Below are 19,937 nucleotides of genomic sequence, written 5' to 3' on the forward strand. Positions count from 1 at the left end.
GTTAAATCTGTTTTTCTGTACATATTACTTTTCAACGCTTGAATATGAGTTCATGGCCTGGACCTCTAACCCCTAACGTGTGTGTGTGTGTGTGGTATGTGATGTGTTGTGTGTGTGTGTGGTATGTGATGTGTGGTATGTGATGTGTTGTGTGGTGTGTGTGTGTGTGGTGTGTGTGTGTGTGGTGTGTGTGTGTGTGTGGTATGTGATGTGTGTGTGTGTGTGTGTGTAGGGACTTGGACCAGGCCAGTATGGAGGCGGTGGTGTCTCTACTAGCGGGCTTGCCCCTCCAGCCCGAGGAGGGAGACGGGGTGGAGCTGATGGAGGCCAAGTCCCAGCTGTTCCTCAAGTACGCACGCCCTCCTCCCCTCATCACTCACTACCATCATTTACATTCAGACATTTAGCAGATGCCTTTATCCAAGCAACTTACAACAAGTACATTTGTCTAGAGTAAGTGAATCATCTATCCCATCAGTCTTCATAACAAAAACAACTCTATGCTAGGACCAAGGGCCATTGGCAGTCACAATGCTAGAAGAAGGCAGAATTCCTCTAGACCACAGAGCATAAGCCTGAGAACTCTCTCACATGACTGAGAAAACGAACATTCGTTTGACGTTCACCCGAGTCCAAAACCCAAAGTGAAGTTTAATTGTTTAATCCCAGGATGCATCAGCTGAATACACACAAAATGGGTGTCGCAGCACTCCTTATGTACTCACCATGACAACCCCGCCCCGAGATTTGAACTTGTAGAAGGAAGTTTGTCTATTAACTCTGTCCTCTGTTAACCTCTATGTTTGTTTGACAGTTTCAAGTGTGGCTTCCCAGAACTCCTTTAATAGGTCTTTTGAAATCTGTCACGACTTACTTCATCACTGATCCGTTTCACCTTTCCTCATTTCACAAGCACAAGAGTTCATGTTTGTTGACTGTAGCTGTGTAGCGTGCGTGCGGTGCGGCTTCCACTGTCTTGCACATAATTGTGACAATGCAGTTTCTGACCATGGAGGCTTACAGAGGATGTTTAAGGATGACAATTTCTTGGTGTTTTATTTGTGGTATGCTTGAATGCCTGTCTTTTAAATATCGGTTTGATTGATTGAAAATGTATTTAATTGAATTGAACTTTTTAATTGTGGATGCAGTTCAACCAAACAACTGTCTCTCTTGGGGATGTTTTGACTCCCTCCTCCTCCCCTGCCCTGCTGTGTCTCCTCCTCCTCCCCTGCCCTGCTGCGTCTCCTCTCAGGTACTTCACCCTGTTCATGAACCTGTTGAACGACTGCAGTGAGGTGGAGGATGACGGCCAGCAGGTGGCGGGCAGGAAGAGGGGCATGTCCCGGCGCCTGGCCTCCCTCAGACACTGCACCGTCCTGGCCATGTCCAACCTGCTCAACGCCAACGTGGACAGTGGCCTCATGCACTCCATCGGTCAGTCTGGAAACCACACACACACACACACACACACACTCATCAGGAACGAAGCTTAGGATCGTTCTGCGTTTGGCCGCTGTGAGTGTTTGCATGTTAAGCCGAGAATGTGGATTAAGACTATTAGCTGCAGTGGATTCATTGGATTCAGTGTTGATTTCCTCTAATACCTTCACTGACTTGTAGTTGGTTTAACGTAGTAGTAGTTGGAGGCAGCTGTGGCTCAGGAGTAGGGCTGCATTAAATCGATAATAATCGATAACGATATTCGTTGGCGACGAATGCCATTATCGATTCGTCGTTTTTTTTTTTTTTTTTACTTCTTTTTTTTTTTTCGGGTTTTGTTTCCATAACAAACCTACTTCCTGTTGACGCACGCCACGCTGTCTTGCGGCCGGTGTAGGCATCGCGAATCATAGCGAATCATAGCGCTACCTATGGCCGGAAAGGGTAGAACCTATGACTGTCCTATGACTGTCTGCTGTCAGGACATGCTAGTGAGTTAGCTAGCAGGGTTAGCTCGCTGCTGCCGCTAGCTGACTGTCACTACGCTGCTCGTCCAGCTGTAGTCTGCGTAGCTGTGCTGAGAACCAGAGCACTAACTATGTTTCTATAGAGGAGGGTTACACTAACTATGTTTCTATAGAGGAGGGTTACAGCTAACTTCCTATTGTTTTATTATATAAGTCCTGCTGGGCTCAGCCCTTCCATGGTCTCCTGCTCTCCATGCAAATGCAGAGTGAGGCACTGACTGTCGCCTAGCCTATTGTATGGAGTGAGAGGACACATTGCATTGTTTTGGAGCATATCTGTTATATAAAAACATTAGTGTCTTGTCTGTAGCCTATATTGCACTTTGGGTTACTGACCTTTACATTAAGCAAAGTTATTACCTAAAACAATGCATGTATTGAGCTAGAGTTCAACTACTTTATTGAAACAATCTACCGCCATAGTCCAATGGCCTGTTGTTAAACCTATTTGATGTAGCAAAGCCTTTTTTATTTATATTATTTTTTATTTTTTATTAATACTTATTCATTTTGCACATGTATATGTATAGGCCTGGCTGATTTAGAAAACATAAAATACAATTTGCAAAATAAATATAATAAAATATAAAAAATAAACTTTTTAAAAAAATCTTTTCCCCCGCTTTTTTTGTATCCGATTTATCGATTAATCGATAAGATAATCGTCAGATTAATCGATTATCAAAATAATCGTTAGTTGCAGCCCTACTCAGGAGGTAGAGTCGGCATCTAATGATCACAAGGACGGCGGCTCGATCCCGCAGGCTCCTCCTGTCCACGTGTCGAGGTGTCCGGGCAAGACTCTGAACCCCAAATTGCTCCCAATGAGCGGGCCGGCGCCTTGCGTGGTAGATTGCCGCCATTTGGTGTGTGAATGTTTGTGTGAATGGGTGAATGAGAGGCCAATGTAAAGCGCTTTGGGATAAGTCAGTTGACGTTAAGTTACCATTTAACGTGGTTTAAACAAGGCCTGCCTGTGTTAGGAGTGAAAGTATTCTCCTGCTGTCTGACCTTTGTCAGAATGGGATGTTTTCTCTCTCTTTCTCTCTCTCTCTCTCTCTCTCTCTCCCCCTTTTTCTTTCTCTACAGGGATGATGAAGATGTCCTAGGTGGTTAGGTGGTCTATGGAATACATTATGTGTTGGCCCAATAACAGAGATTTTCAATTCATTCTTTCTCTCTCTCTCTCTGTGTGTGTGTGTAGGTCTGGGCTACCATAAGGACCTGCAGACCCGTGCTACCTTCATGGAGGTGCTCACTAAGATCTTGCAGCAGGGGACTGAGTTCGACACGCTGGCAGAGACGGTCCTGGCCGACCGCTTCGAGAGGCTGGTGGAGCTGGTCACCATGATGGGGGACCAGGGGGAGCTGCCCATCGCCATGGCGCTGGCCAACGTGGTGCCCTGCTCTCAATGGGTTGGTACTCCCCAAACCAAGCCTGCCTAGTCCTACCCATGGTGACCTTTCACCTTTCTAACCGTGCCTCGAACGGTTTTGACGGGAATATCACTTAAAGCAAATGTGTATAAAAATAGAATGCACAATTCCTTGTGTTATTCCGCAATTCCTTCGTTCCACTTGTACAACGCACACGTTTTTAGAACCTCACTTGTGTGAGGGGATTAATTATATATTTACTTTAAAATATATATATTTCTCTTCTTTTATTGTATTTTATCTTTACCTTCTTTTTACTGTTTTACTTCCCCCCAGCGTTTATATTCATTTTATGCTTGTATATGTTTTTATATTCACTATGTTTTTATCTCCCTGTTGTAAAGCACTTTGAGCTGCATTTCTTGTATGAAAGGTGCTATATAAATAAAGCTTTACTCACTTATTTGTGTGTCGACGTTGTGACGCGCGGGAGCTCCGTCAATGACAGCGTGACTAATGCCTGTGTTCTTCTCAGGACGAGCTGGCTCGGGTTCTAGTGACGCTGTTCGACTCGCGGCACCTCCTCTACCAGCTGCTGTGGAACATGTTCTCCAAGGAAGTGGAGCTGGCCGACTCCATGCAGACGCTCTTCAGAGGGAACAGCCTAGCCAGCAAAATTATGACCTTTTGTTTTAAGGTATACAACGCAGGACTGAGGCTCCGTGTTCTTGCTCGATGTGTTCTGAGTCTTATAAAAACGATGCACATTCCTGCTCTCTGACAAATGGCTGTTTTTCCTTCCAAGATAGCTCAGAAATTGTGTGTGTGTGTGTGTGTGTGTGTGTTAACCCCCATCTCTGCTGTGTTCCAGGTGTACGGGGCCACGTACCTCCAGAAGCTGCTGGAGCCCCTCCTCAGAGGCGTCATCACGGCCCCAGAGTGGCAGCTGATCAGCTTTGAGGTGGACCCCACCAGGTAACACACACACACACACACTGGGATATGCACTACATCTAATCTGAGCCCCCTATCTCCTGCTGCCGCTCTCTGGTCTGGTGGTGACTGGTGCCGTGTGTGTGTGTGTGTGTGTGTGTGTGTGTGTGTGTGTGTGTGTGTGTGTGTGTGTGTGTGTGTGTGTGTGTGTGTGTGTGTGTGCGCGTGCGCGTGCGTGTGTGTATCCTGCAGACTGGAGCAGGCTGAGATCTTGGAGGAGAACCAGAGGAACCTGCTGCAGATCACCAACCGCTTCTTCCTGGCCATCATCAACTCCTCCACCGAGTTCCCCCCCCAGCTGCGCAGTGTGTGCCACTGCCTGTTCCAGGTACACACCCCCCGGAGCCTGACCCTCCAACCCCTCCCTCCTTCCTCCACTAGGTCGGAAGAACCACCTCCACCCTCAGACACGTGGGGGTCCATACTGTAACATCAGTGATCCTCACTCTTGGTCCTAGAGAGAGCCCTCAGTCCTGCAGGCTTTTGTCCCAACTCAGCGATTGTCACACCTGATTCAGCTGTCAAGCTTTTGAAGATCAGCTCAGATGTTAATCAGGTGTGATAGCACTTTGCTGGGACAAAAGAAACAGGAGCCGCTATCCAGGTTCAGGATTGAGGATCACTGCTGTACACGTCAGAGCCGTTCTAGGCCGTTATACCCTGGGTCAGTTGTACGACATCACACGGTGCTCTGGGAGTAGGCCAACCCTAAATGTGAGCTTTTATACAGTGTGTGTATCATACTGTATGTAAAAGTTATTGTGCCTTGTGTGCTTGTGTGTGTTTATGTTGTGTTTGTGTGTGAGCGCGTGTGTGAGTGTGAGCGCGCGAGTGCGTGTGTGAGCGTGAGCGTGTGTGTGTTTGAGCGTGTGTGTGCGTGTGTGAGCGTGAGCGTGTGTGTGTGTGTGTTGTGACTTTTTTGTGCCCATTTCTGTTCTGTAGGCAACTTGCCACTCTCTACTGAATAAAGCCACAGTTAAAGAGAAAAAGGAAAGCAAAAAAGCAGTAAGTTCAGAGAACCTTCTCCATAGCCACTCTCTTTTGACAGAAAGGGACAGTAATCCACACTTCTGCTGTACTTTCACCCTAAAACTACTCTACACTCCCCTCGTCCCTCCTTACAATCATCACTCCAGATCCTACTACTAATCCTTGACTCCAGAACAAGCTTTTTTGTTTTTATCCTTCGATTTTTTTCCAATTAACGCTCACCACAAAACTACCTGGTGACACTGGTGGAGCTGTTCCTCTCCCCTGCTCCTCTGTGCTCTTGCTGGTGTGGTCTAGGTTGCTTTTTGGGGGGGGGGCAGGGGGGGGTGGTTTTCTAAGAACATGGGGGTTGATGGCAAGGGTTCTGTATTATGGGTCATGGAGCAATCTTTTGCACTTTTAGTTTTTTTGCACAAACTGTATCGTAAGTCTTCCGGTAGACTCATAGGTTGCAATGTCACATTGGCATTTTAGTTCATGTTGAAGCATCCGTAGCACCCTCTGGTGATGGCAGTGATGGAGCTGTAGAGGACGGGTAAAGTGTGTGACCTTTGAAAGCAATCTTACACAGTAGGTCATAAATGACAACTGGTGTTATCACAACAGCAATCAAACGAGGCTGCGTTATCTTTTACAGCCTGGAGAAATCTACTGCTGCCATTGAGGTACAGCGGATAAGATTAAAACACGTATTTATGTCCTCGTCAAGTGTGGTTGAACACCTACGACGATGACTTACAGGATTGGGGGCGGGAGGGGTCACTTTTAGTTTGGATTTGGTCAGTCAGGACATGGAGGGGGTTGAGTTGAACATTTCCCCAGTTGTTTCTCTCAGGAGGTTTTTTTCATTCTGTTCTAGCGGTTAGGAATGATCCCAAGATGACCCTCTCTCTCTTTTTGAGATTTCCAAGTGCCTTGCTTTCCTTTTTTGTCTCTTAACAAAACATTTTTTTGAAGCGGGCCTAATGGTGAATGAATGTGGAGGTGGTGGTCGATGTGGTGGTCGTACGTCATCTAAATCTGTGGTGTACTGTGTACTCTCCCTCCTGACTCTCTTCCCATATCTTGCCCTGAGCGACCCACGCCCTCCCTCCCTCTACCCTCTCTCTAACAAAACCTCATCCCTCATTCTGACCATACCCTCCTCCTCCTCCTCCTCCTCCTCCAACACCCTCCCACCCAGGTGGTCAGCCAGCGTTTTCCTCAGAACAGCATCGGGGCGGTAGGCAGTGCCATGTTCCTGCGCTTCATCAACCCTGCCATCGTGTCACCTTACGAGGCTGGCATCCTGGACAAGAAGCCTCCTCCCAGGATAGAGCGAGGCCTCAAGCTCATGTCCAAGGTAAAGGCAACAGCGGTCCGTCCCAGGCCAGATCTGCTAGTCCTAGTTGGATGGCTTTATTGGCAGACAACAACAACATCAACTGATTCTGTGGTTCTCTCTCAGTTGTTCAAAACTTTTAATCTGGTTCAGAATGATCGAGCTCGCTAATGTTCCCTATACGACTCAAAATCAGCCAGATTGGTCCTGGATAGCGAAAAAGAATCAGGATCATTCTGATCCAGATGAAACGTTTTGAACAACTAGGCCCAGAGGATCTGTTGTTGTTGTCGTCGTCATGGTTCTCTCTCGCTCTCTCTCTACTTCAGATCCTGCAGAGCATCGCCAACCACGTTCTATTCACCAAAGAGGAGCACATGAGGCCTTTCAACGACTTTGTCAAAAGCAACTTCGACGCAGCTAGACGGTAAGGCCGCGAACAACGAACGCTCTTCACTCTGAAAGACGGAGGATCAAACAGCTCATGCGGCCTGTTCTGGCCGGACGCTCGTTTTTTCGCTGACGCTGATCTGCTGTCTGTGACGTGTGTTTTCCACCTCCAGGTTTTTCCTGGACATCGCCTCCGACTGTCCTGCCAGCGACTCAGTCAACCACAGCCTCTCCTTCATCAGCGACGGCAACGTCCTGGCTCTGCACCGCCTCCTCTGGAACAACCAGGAGAAGATCGGCCAGTACCTCTCCAGCAACAGGTGAGCGAGTGGTGCTGGGATGGCAATCATAATTGCTTTGCACTTGATTAGTTGAATCAGGTGTGCTGGTGGTGGAACAGATCAAATATGTGGAATGGCTGGTGGTCCCCGAGGAGAGGTTTGAGAACCACTGTTCTAGAAGAAAAAAGAGAGGTTTTACACGTCCCAATGTCGTCACAGGAGCAGGAACAGCTAAAGAAACGTCAAAAAAAAGAAGAAGGTGGAATGTCAGCTCGAACGGTTCTGCTGCTCCAGTGATCACAGTCAGCGTCTTGGTTTAAATCACTGGAGCAGCAGAACACTTTTGAACTGACTTGAGCCTCTCTAGTCCTCTGAGCTCTCTCTCTCTCTCTCTCTCTCTCTCTCTCTCTCTCTCTCTCTCTCTCTCTTACTAAAAACACTTTTCATAGGCTCAATAGGCCTATGGTGTCAATGTACTCAATACTCATACACAAACAGTGTTGCGGGTAGGCCACTGTGATAAGCCATGCTGCTTTGAACACAGAGGAGGTCATTCTCACAGCCTGGGAGTAGATAAGGGTGGCTGTGGCGCAGGAGGTAGAGCCGCTGTCTAATGATCGCAAGGTTGGCAGATCGGCGGTTCGAGCCCCGGCTGGCCACATGTCGAAGTGTCCTTGGGCAAGACACTGAACTCCAAATTGCTCCCAGTGAGCGGGCCGGTTCCTTGCATGGTAGCTTGCCGCCATTGGTGTGTGAATGTGTGTGTGTGAATGGGTGAATGAGAGGCCGTTGTAAAGCGCTTTGGATAAAGGCGCTATATAAGTGCAGTCCATTTACCATTTAGATTTCACAAGATATCTATGGACCTGCCACTGGTGTCGCCTGCCAATGTTGTGGTTCGTTTGGCAAAGCGCTCACAGTGTTTCCTCCCGGAATTTTTACAATGGTGGCGGGTAGTGCTGACCGCGCGCGCACGGCGCGCGCCCGCGATTTTTTCGCGTGCACGCGCATGAAACACGCACGCGCGCTCAAAACAATGACGTAATTTCAGCCAAAACTCGAGGATGGCCCAAAAAAATAAAATGTTTTCCTGTACTTCTCCCGTGTGTCTCTTATTGTCTGTGTCTGCATGTTTTTCCAGCATGTAATTCCGTTGTCAATAAAAACAAAAACACTGATCTGATGTTTTTTTTCACAACGTTATTACTTGTCACTTTAAGCCCAGGAGGGAGTTAGCGATTAGCGATGTTTAGCTTAGCTTAGTTTAACAGAAGTATCTTCACTTTTAACATGACTTCCCGTGGTCGTAGAGGGCTGGTTGACGGCTTAAAATGACCGTGTAGACCTGTAGACCTTATCCAGCTATAGTCTTGTGTTTCTACCCCGGGCATAGCCGGTGTTATTCACGGACAAACACTCCTGTTAGAGTGGTTCTAGTACACTGGACATAGGTAACACATAGAGAGGCTTCTCCTCTCTCTCTCCATCCTACACTACACTACGCATCCTATACTACACTACACTACGCTAGCTCGCGGTGTTCGGGTGACAGCCAGGGCGCGTTCGTAAATACGCTCTGGAAATCTGATCAGCACTCACGGAATGCCTCTTGTCCAATCAAATGACTTGGTCCCTTTATGACGTTGAACCCAGTGTGCGCTCCAGGGCTCTCAGAGCGAATTTACGAACGCAGCCTCAAGTTCAATACTCGCGACACACACGGACTGGTCCAGTTTCAGCGCTTGTGGGTGTGTCTAGCGCTGTGAAGGTCTGAAAAGCGGCCTAAATCTTTTTTTTTTTTTGGGGTTGAGAAATCTGAATGGTGGCGGAGGAAATTCCATCGTGGCGATCCGCCACGATGAAATGCATGTAGAGGAAACACTGGCTCACATGTGTCCATCTGACAAGCTCAGCTCAGACCCTTCTTGTTAACTAGTGTGCTATTTCTTTACATGCTGCCGGGAAGGTTTATATCAGGGGATTGAGTGAATGTAGCGGTAACCTTTTTCTCTGTTCTTCGTTAGGGATCACAAGGCGGTGGGAAGACGGCCGTTTGACAAGATGGCCACCCTGCTGGCTTACCTGGGGCCGCCTGAGCACAAACCTGTGGCTGACACACACTGGTCCAGCCTCAACCTCACCAGCTCCAAGTTTGAGGAGTTCATGACCAGGTACATGAGGTTCTAATTGAAATCTATTAGGTTGGAATCTTCACTTGGAGGTCTGCGCGTAACTCGAATCACAGCACATCACATTTCCAATTGACATCAATGCAAGATTCACTCTAATGTCGGAGTTACGAGGGTTCCGGCCCTTAAATCCAGTTGAGCGGTAGCCTGAAAGCATCTCTTTGTGTGGTTCCTGTCCCCTTAGGCACCAGGTGCACGAGAAAGAGGAGTTCAAAGCCCTGAAGACCCTCAACATCTTCTACCAGGCAGGCACCTCGAAAAACGGAAACCCTGTTTTCTACTACGTCACGCGCAGGTGAGGGCTGATTCTCTCAACCGGTTCATCTCACAGCTTTCATAATCGTCACATTTGTCTTGATAACGGTCACAGACCGCAGCGTCGGTGTTCGATCTTGCAGAGGTAAAGCATGTGTGGGGTATTTCTTATTTCTTTCTTTAACCTCAAAATAGTTGTCCAGATCACCTTTATGAACATGCAGGGCATGTGAGAAAACGGCTTCCAAATGCGTTTATATCAAATATATGTATCGCTGTATATTTAAAAGATGGGGAGTCGTTAGTTTGAGGAGTTTACCGTGAGTGATGTATTTCAGGGGTCTTTCAATATCACACGGTTTTGAAAGCTACGTGGAGCTCTGAGTGAGGAGGGAACTTAGCAACGACACCTCCCTGCATCTCACTGCTGGCTTGTCTGGGAAGCTAAGCAGGGTTCTGTTTACATCCATCCTTGGATGGGGGAACCAAAACCGGCTGCTGGATGTGGTGTTGGAGGACCAGTAGATGGCGCTCCTCCCCTTTGGTCTAGGGACCCCAACTCCCCAGGGTAGTGAACGAGGCACTGCCTTGCAGAGGAGGCCGTCCTTCAGATGAGGCGTTAAACGGAGGTCCTAACTCTCTCATTAAAGATCCTAGGGCATTTAGCGCTAACGTAGGTGTGTTAAGTCCCAATCTGGCCTCCATTCGTCCATAGCCACCTAATCACCCCTGATCCTCTACCTCACCTCACCACTAACACCTGAGGTAGCTAACAGCTGTGGTGAGCTTTCTGGTGCATAATGTCTGCCGAGGCATCACCCAGGTGGGTGCTACACATTGGTAGCCATAAGGTGAGTTTCTCTCCCTTACAATGTAAAGCACTTTGGCTGTCTTGAAAGGCGCTGTATGAATGCAATCAATTAACAACAATCATTATTATTATTATCTATTACTTGTGTTTAGTGACATGCTTATCTTAGATGACTCTCTGTGGCTGGCTGGGAGCCACAAAGCACTATGGATGTTGTAGTATTCTATTTCAGGATGCCTATTTTCGTTCTTATTTGCGCAACAAATACCAAAATTCCTTTAATATAAGTTGATCTGCTGGACACAGCATGGTGGTATGCCAGTTTTTTTGCACATTGATAGTGCTAAGTCAGACTTCAGTTTGGGGGGTACAGATTTGATTGGGGGGTGCCTGGGGTCATGACTTCGTTATAGAAGACCTTACCTTGTAAATCCAAGATTCTGTTGGTGATAGTCCCTCTGGTGAACCCCCATTCTGAACAGCACATAAACCGACACATGCTGACACACAGGGTGCTTCAATCACATGGTCGTTGTGTGTACACGGCACACATGTTGTGGTGGAGGTATGGTGCCCCCTGGTGCTGAGTCAAGGACAGAGCCTCTCGTTCATTTAATTGTGAAAGCACTATAAAGTTTAATAGTCCACAAACAAGCAAACACAATACATCTTCACAGAGGAACAACACAATGAAGTGAAATCAACCAACAATACTGAAAATTAAAGGGTTATTCAAGGTTCAAGGGACTATTAAAGCATTTGTTCAGCATCCCATTAGTGGTACAGTATAGAGAGTGGTAGTCAATGTTATGCACATGTACTTCCAACCATCTTAGAACCCAGTAATGCTACTCGTGTTGCTGAATGAACATCGTTGAACATGTTTTTACTGATTCAGAGTAAGAGAGGGGTCCATTCGAGAGGTAGGAAGTGTCTGACACAGTATTCAAAGTGGACAAAAAACAAAAACCTCCGTTTCACGACACTCATCGCTGTACGTTTGTGCTGTCAGAAGCTTGACACGGTCTAAGGACATTTCCAGACGTTTCCTTTCTCCTTTAGAGGACTTTGAGGGTGACAGACAGGACCCATAGGTGGAGCTGGAGAGGAGACCAGGCGGAGGAGGGGGCTGGTGGGCCGGTGTTGCGGACGCCCCCCTGGCCCGGCTGGTTGGGCCTCCTGACGCTCCTGGTGCGGAGCGTGGCGGTCCTCCTGGTGCTGGAGGAGGGGCCGAGCGTCGTGAAGGCTGCGTCGGTCGTCAAGGGGTGGTCGGTCGTGAACGACTCCTCCGTGGTGGAGAATCGGTCGGTGGCGTAGGGTTTGTCAGGGGTCAGGGGTCGGCCCATGGTGAAGGGTCTCTCCATGGTCGAGCGGCGGTCTGTCACGAAGAGCCTGTCCGTGGCGGAGAGTCTGTCAGCGGTCGACAGGCTGTCGGTCGCTGCGTCTGTGGTAGAGAGACCCAGTCGGGCGGAGGTGCTCAGGGGGGTGGAGGTGGAGCTTCTCTGCCTGGTGTGCCCCTGCGTGCCGATCAGGCCCGACTCGCTCAGGAACCACGGCCCAGCGCTGACGGCCAGTTGCGGGGGCGTCCGGCGGCTCAGCTCCTCCTCCTCCCCGGCGGCGGCCAGCGGGGGCAGCGTGTAGGAGCCGTAGTGCCACCCCCCGGTCCTGGCCGGCCGCGCCTCCCCGCAGACGGGCTGCGTGTGGCAGGGGCAGCCCAGCACGCGCGTGGAGGTGTGCTGGAGCCAGGCCAGCAGGTGGGAGATGTTGGCCCGGTCCTGGCAGGCCCAAGGGTTCCCTCCCAGGGAGAGGAGCCTCAGCCCGCCCAGCCTGCCGAAGGCCCCGGGCCCCACGGAGGTGAAGTGGTTGTCGTGCAGGTAGAACCGAGCCAGCCGGGGCATGCGGTCCAACGAGCCGGCCAGGACCTGCACCAGGGAGTTGCGGGACAGGTCCACGGTCTCCACGCGCGCCGGCATGTTGGTGGGCACGGTCCAGAAGCGGTTGCGGCTGAGGTCGAGCGTGCGCAGGGCCGTCAGCGTGTTGTTGATGAACACGGCCCGCTCCAGCCGGTTGTCGGACAGGTCCAGGAGCCGCAGGTTCCACTGGTACGCCGTGTCGTTCTTGCCCAGCACGCTGAGGCGGTTGCCGGCGGCGCGGAGCTCCCAGAGGGAGCGGGGCAGGGCGGCGGGCAGGCGCTCCAGGCGGTTGTGGGACAGGTCCAGGGAACGGAGGTGGGCGTAGCCGGACAGGCGGCCGTCCAGGGCCGGGTGGTGCAGGCGGTTGTGGGACAGGTTGAGGGTGCGGAGGTTGTGCTGCAGGCCGTCGGGCAGCTGCCTCAGGCCCCTCCAGGAGCAGTCGGCCTCCCGGTGGCCCGGGGTGCAGGTGCACACGGGGGGGCAGGCGGCCAGGGCACGCAGCCCCAGGAGGAGGAGGAGCAGCAGCCACAGCACCGCCACGCCGGGGGGGGGGACGCCGGGGGGCATCTGGAGCACACGCCTGCTAGCACACAGGAGACACCGGGATGATAACTGGGTTACACACACACACACACACACACACATTAACACATGATAGCTCTAGCTAGCACAAGTCATGCTCTTTATCCCATAGCCTTACAGTACAGTCTGGTACTGCAGTAGGGGGCCTTTCTAGTTCCTGTGGTAGAATGGAAGACAAAGCACTACTAAGCTGAGTAAATGTGTGAATGGATGAGATGCAGATGTCTCTCTCTCTCTTTTTCCCCCCTCTGTGGACCAGCGGGGGGAGAGGTTGTGTTACTGCAGTGAGCTCTGCTGAGCGGGGGAGCGCACGGTGTCTGCCTCTGATCCAGCCTCTGGCCAACAGCACACACTCCTCTCTCTTTCTCTCTCTTTCTCTCTCACAGGCTCTCTCACATCTGTCACAGACACACACACACACACACACACACACACACACACACGCGCACACACAACCTCAATGCATGCACACCGAGCCACACACACACACCTGCACATGTGCGAAATGTGACCTCCATAATTATGCAGGCTTCTCCAGGCAGCATGCGTGGCGGGATTCTCTCTCAGTGCTGCAGAGGTTCCCTGTCAAGCATGCGAATGAATACAGCACAGCGTGTGAGTGGGCTTCAAACAATAGGTACCAAAGCAAGTTGTGTGTGAGCATGATGCTTTCATTAGTATCGCTTGTAGGCTGTTTTTGAAGATGGCTTTCTGATTGGCCTGGATTGTAACCTCTAGAGTGAGTGTCTGTATATATGTATAGATTATGTATGTATGTGTATATGTACACACACACACACACACACACACACACACACATCTGGTAGAAGGTGATGAATCACCACAAGATGTGAATTCCCTGCAGTCTATTTCCACTGCCGTTAATTAACCGGTTCGATCGTTTGAGTGTCGGCTATTGAGCAGAGTGGTTCCCTCTAGAATGGGGTGAATAGATGGGCTCTATTAATGACTATGGAGTGGGCTGACACACTGGCCCGTCCCAAAGCAAGCAGTGCAAGGTGCTGTACAGGGAGCAGAGCGTGTGTGTGCGTGTGTGTGTGGCGCTCAGCATGTGGCTCAGTGTGCATGCATTGTGTGTGTGTGTGTGCGTGCACGCGCATACGAGCACAAAGGGTGCACACTCAAGATAAAATACAAAATACTCGACTCACCTTTTCCTCATCTTGTCATTCCAGTCACTCCTACCTCTCTCCTGTGGTCCCCTTAGCCCCTGCTCCCTCTCCTTTGTCCTGGACCGCTCTACACTTCACCCCGCTGCTGCTTTGCTGAAGAGGGATTTTCCTGTGTTTTCAGCAAAAACCCTTATTCACTGTTTTGAAACCCTCTCTCGCTTTGTCCTCTCCACCTTTTTGTTGATGCCGTCCTCCTCTCGGATTTGCTCACTCAGCCTCTCTTGCCTCTCTGGAGAACGGAACAGTTCAGAGTCTCTTATTTGTGTCCTTATTTAGGTTCCAACGGGGTGAAGGTAGCATCAAACAATGTAAGCAGCACCTACTGTTACCACTCGAGCAGGCACCGCAGGCTCTGTATCCACGCTGGGCAGGGAAGTGTGTGTGTGTGTTAGGGAGAGAGAGTGGGGAGAGAGAGAGGGGGATAGGGGGAAAGTGGGAGGGGTGAGGGGAGAGGAGTAGAGGAAATGCAGTGCGGAGTGGCCCCACTGCTGCTACTGATGACGCTGTGGAGGAGATGGGGAGGTGCTGACTCCAATGCTTCATAATCAAGAGATTTCTCATTCAAATTGAACTGGTTTTGTTGTTGTTGTTTTTTTTCTTCCCTGCAACTCCCCACTGCCGTGTTGTCCATATTCAGGAAATAGCCAGTACAGTTGGTGAAGACTCACTGAAATACTGCACCAAGATAGGGGTTGTATTGTCTGTTATTGTGTGCATATTATAGAATTATTACCATGGTTGTTATAGCCTAGTGATATGTTCCTACAGGTAATTCCCCATCATTACGTTATTTCAATGTGTGAAAAACCTTCAGCAGTAGTCAGTAGGCCTATTATTATTAATACTATGGAGAATGAATTAAATACTTCCGCCCATCATTCATCATGTTGTCAGGAATAAGTCAATCAGTAGAGTAAATGTCTGAGGAGGTAGGAGGTGGAGAGGAGGGCTCGGGGCGGAAGTTTTGGATGTGGTTTTGTTTTTTGTTTAGTTTTTTCCTTTCCTCTTTCTCTGCTCTTTGAAAAGAGGGCATTCTTTCATGGCCCAGTGGTACTGCCTAGCAGAGAGACGTCCTCTGGTTACTAATGGCCGGCCTCACTCGTTGTTGTCTGTCTCTGACATTGATACACACACACACACACACACACACTCACACGTACACGCACCCACACGCACAATTAGCTCTCTCAGACACACTCGTAAGCACGGAAGCACTCAGGAAGCACTTGAGGAGGTGTCCGTATTCTTTATTGTTGTATAGAAAAGGGGTTGAGAGACCGGGAAAAAATACTACGGAAGTGGTTTTCACGTGTAGTAAATCCCTGTGAGAGCATCGTTGGAAGGAGCTCTGGGATGTACTGTCATTTAATCTGATACTACAGTTCAGTGGGGGAGGGTTACTGAAATGGAATAACTTCAGTTCACCTATAGGTTATGTAACCTGTGTGTATATTCTATCATTAGATTTTGAATGTGCAGAAATGAAGAAGTGAGTTGAAATGTGAGAACGAGCAGGTGTAGCATCTGTTGTGATTTTCTCTTTACAAGACCGGAATCATTTCCTCTATGCCAGTAACACTTATTTTGGCAGGGCATTTTATTTTTTTACAGTACAAATATACAATTGAAGATTAGAAATATTCACAGTAAACTTCTGCTGTACAAACAAAATTGGTTAATCGGGATAGAGAAAGTATGATCAGGATGCTATTATTTGGAAGTTGTTGAATGGAAGGATCCAATGCTAATTGGAACGCAAGCATAACACCACACGAAAGCACCGAACAGTGTCAGTGAAAAGCAAATATGCTCTTTAGAGGAAGTCCGATAGAAGCTGTTGTCCAAAGCTAGTATGGAACCCGTAGCTTGGGGGTTCGATTCCTGCTGGGACCATATATATCCTGAAAAAGATATGCACTCACTGCGATCTAAGTAGCTTTGGATAAAAGTGTCACCTAAATGGCATATAGAGTTGAGAAGTATGAGAGCACAAGGCTTCACACGACCACAACAACCACATCACCAGGAGCCTCAGAGGAGGGGGCAGCTGTGGCTGCGGGATCCGTAGACGCTGCAGGCTCCTTGGTAGATCCTGAGCTCCCCTCCTTGGTCTTTGCAGAGCCAGCGCTCCCATTCCCAGCACCTTCCGCTTTTCCCTGGCAACCATTGGCCTTGGCTTCCCCCTTCTTCTTCTCCTCCTCCTCCTCGTCCTTGAATGTCTCTTTGTCCGTCTCCTCCTTCTTGTCCTCCGTCCCTCCTTCCTGAGCTCCGTTGCCCGTCTCCCCCGCCTGCGACTGCCTGAGTTCCTCCATCAACATGCTGGTCTTGGTGGGCTCCTCTTCGGCCCCCTCGGCCTTGGCGGCGGCGGCCTCTTTGTTCCGTTGGGCGGTGCCCAGGTAGCTCATGCTGCTCAGCAGGTCGGCGTTGCTGCGGGCGGGGCGGTAGCTGCCGTGGTGCCGGCGCTTCAGGTGGCAGACCTGGCACGACAGCACCACACAGGTGACGAACAGGAGGGTGCAGAGAAGCAGCAGGCCACCAGTCACCATCAGCAGGATGGTGCCTTGCTTCTTGGAGAACAGACACTCCGCACTGGGGCAGGGGCTGGGTGGTCCTGTGGGTGGAGGCCAGGCACTGGGTCCAGCGTTGGTTGTGGATGGCGTGTTGGGGTCGGGTGTGCTGCTGGTATACAGTGTTGTCGTTTCTGTGGGATGCGTCGCTGTCGTTACAGAGGATGATTCAACAAACGGGACTTCCACAGTTGTTGAAACGGATGAATTATCCCCGTCACTCAGTCCAGTGTTGGTAGAAGTCTCATTGGTTGGCCTGTACAGGGTAGCTGACGGTGTTGTTCTTTCAGAAGATAGGGCTGGTCCTATGAGGGCAATGCAGCACAGTAGGAGGCAGATCTCGGAGCCGTTCATATTTCTCTGGGAAAGGGGGAGAGAGAAGAGAAGGGAGATCACTGAGTGTTGTTGACTGGTGAGTCAGTATGTACTGTATTGTAGGATCTCAAGTTCTGCTTTCTCTTCCAGATCAAGTTCCTGTGTGGTTTCACATGTGACTGTCTCTTTCCATACTCTCTGATGTCATTCTATCTGCAGTCCAAGATCTGACTGAGAACATGACAGATAATGGGCGAAACATAAAACATTTTGTCAGTCAATTTGTTGGAATTTGGTATTTTTGCTTTAGGCACAGGGACAGCCATATTCGGCGCCCCTCGAGCAATTAGGGGTTAAGTGCCTTGCTCAAGGGCACAAGCAAGCTCCGTCCTGAGGCGGGGATCGAATCAGCGACCTTCTGATTGCTAGCCTGCCTCTCTAACCTCTAGGCTACTGCCCCCCCCCTAGATAATTCGATGACCAGTATTAGGCTGCAATTTAGGAGAGACAACTGTTTTCAACGAATGACATTAACATACGATTCTAAAGACATCTCTGAAAAAAGGTCGTTCAAGACGATATGGACCTTAATCAATAATGTCTGTAAACAATGAAAACATTTTTTTGTTATAGCAGAGTCTATCAGGGTTCATTGTCCTGTATACTGAAGCTGAGGTTTTTGAACAGAATAATTCACACCTACCTCGCTGGAGTTGATGAAAGAAGGAATGGATTCACCAAGTTGTCTGATGTGTGACCAGAGCTTTCATCGAGCGATGTCTGAGAGGTGTGTGTGTGTGTGTGTGTGTGTTCGTGTGTGAGAGAGACAGCTCATACTTCACCAGCCACCAGCATGCTAGTACTCTGACACGTTTCCTGTTCCTTGCCCAACTTCTGCTTCTGATTCTCTATTTGAATTTACTTGAATTAATGTGCGATGTCGTGGTTGGACCTGTAGCAGGTGGGGGTTGAGAGGAGCTGGAAATACCCTGTGTTGTCTTGGCGACTTCAAGTGTTTTTGTTTGTCTCTATCAATAATGTTCATGGTTTGCATCTCGCTATGCAAGGTATTCATGGTTAATTGAATAGCTTAGCATAATTTGATAATGCGTATGTGGTGGTAATGTGGCTGTTCAGCTAAACCTCACGAACAGTAAGAGGTCTTTTTATACTTTAGGCTATATACTGTAAGTCTCGTCTTTCTCCAGTTCCTCTTCTCTGTGCCGGCAGACTGTCTGACTAATTGTCAGCCCTCTTTACACACTTTTCTTTTTGTTCATTTTCCGACTGAGAGGCATGACGCCCAGCAGGTCAACGTGACAAACACACTTCCTGTCCACCATGTGGTCTCATCACACCTCATGACACAATATGACCCCCCCTCCTCCCTGTACAGTGTCTCTACTTTAAATAAGAAATACAAGTAATCCTTTCTTCTTCTAGCATTGTGACCGCCAACGGCCCCTGGTCCTAGCATTTGATTAGTGTTTCTTATGATGACTGATGAGAGATGATTCACTTTTAGACAAATGTACTTGGTTGTAAGTCGCTTTGCATAAAGGCGTCTGCTAAATCTCCAGAATGTAAATGTAAAGGTTTGTGACCTCTCTCCCTCTCTCTCTCTCCATCCCTCTCTCCCAGGTTCAAGACCGGCCAGATCAACGGAGACCTCCTCATCTACCACGTCCTCCTGACCCTCAAGCCCTACTACGCCAAGCCTTACGAGATCGTGGTGGACCTCACCCACGCCGGACCCAGCAACCGCTTCAAGACGGACTTCCTGTCCAAGTGGTTTGTGGTCTTCCCGGGCTTCGCCTACGAGAACGTGGCGGCCATCCACATCTACAACTGTAACACCTGGGTCAGGGAGTACACCAAGTACCACGAGAGGCTGCTCACCGGTCTGAAGGGCAGCAAGAAGCTGCTGTTCATTGACTCTCCGGGGAAGCTGGCGGAGTACGTGGAACCCGACCAGCAGAAGCTGCCTGCTGCCACTCTGGCCCTGGAGGAGGACCTCAAGGTGTTCCACAACGCCCTCAAACTAGCCCACAAGGACACCAAGGTCTCCATTAAGGTAAGGACATGGAGGGGGGGGACCAGGACCAGTGCGATGCAAACATCTCTATGCCTCTGCTTGTATCAGATTGGACCAGAGATTATTTTAAAAATGGTTGTCCTTTAACGTGATTAGGTTGTAATGCGTGTTACTAGTGAGGTACCTCGGTTTCTCTTTCTTTTTCTTTTTTTGTATATCTTTTTATTGGGTATATTTCAAAACACATGTGAACATGTATAGAAAAATATAAACATATACCCTTTTTTAGTTTTTTTTGTTTGAAAAACCAACCTTTCTTTCAACATACTTAAACAAATGTAAAGACATACCAACAGTGGGTTCTCTTTCTAAAAGACCGGAATCTGTCCTCCCTTCCCTCAGGTGGGCTCCACAGCCGTACAGGTCACCTCGGCTGAGCGCACGCGCGTCCTGGGCCAGTCGGTCTTCCTCAACGACATCTACTACGCCTCGGAGATCGAGGAGATCTGCCTGGTGGACGAGAACCAGTTCACCCTGACCATCGCCAACCAGGGCACGCCGCTCACCTTCATGCACCAGGAGTGCGAGGCCATCGTCCACTCCATCATCCACATCCGCACGCGCTGGGAGCTGTCGCAGCCCGACTCCATCCCCCAGCACACCAAGATCAGGCCCAAGGACGTGCCTGGCACCCTGCTCAACATCGCCCTCCTCAACCTGGGCAGCTCTGACCCCAGCCTCAGGTACCTGCTCGT

General features: G+C 49.5%; 1 protein-coding gene across 1 annotated transcript in view; it reads left to right on the top strand.

The window, feature by feature from the left end:
• The window catches only part of LOC308156917 (neurofibromin-like), a gene marked incomplete at its 5' end in the record, with an annotated part of 61,464 nt that overhangs the window by 23,428 nt on the left and 18,099 nt on the right, over positions 1 to 19,937 (top strand). The window contains 14 exon segments of the mRNA XM_080530370.1: positions 233 to 349; positions 1,256 to 1,437; positions 3,175 to 3,386; positions 3,883 to 4,044; positions 4,219 to 4,322; positions 4,533 to 4,668; positions 5,283 to 5,345; positions 6,514 to 6,672; positions 6,981 to 7,078; positions 7,215 to 7,361; positions 9,347 to 9,493; positions 9,696 to 9,806; positions 18,789 to 19,221; positions 19,585 to 19,925. Of these exon segments, the coding sequence (XP_080386496.1) occupies positions 233 to 349; positions 1,256 to 1,437; positions 3,175 to 3,386; positions 3,883 to 4,044; positions 4,219 to 4,322; positions 4,533 to 4,668; positions 5,283 to 5,345; positions 6,514 to 6,672; positions 6,981 to 7,078; positions 7,215 to 7,361; positions 9,347 to 9,493; positions 9,696 to 9,806; positions 18,789 to 19,221; positions 19,585 to 19,925 (2,412 nt within the window).

This window comes from Nansenia antarctica (genome assembly GCF_963989245.1).
Source record: "Nansenia antarctica genome assembly, chromosome: 4".
Taxonomy (NCBI): Eukaryota; Metazoa; Chordata; class Actinopteri; order Argentiniformes; family Microstomatidae; genus Nansenia; species Nansenia antarctica.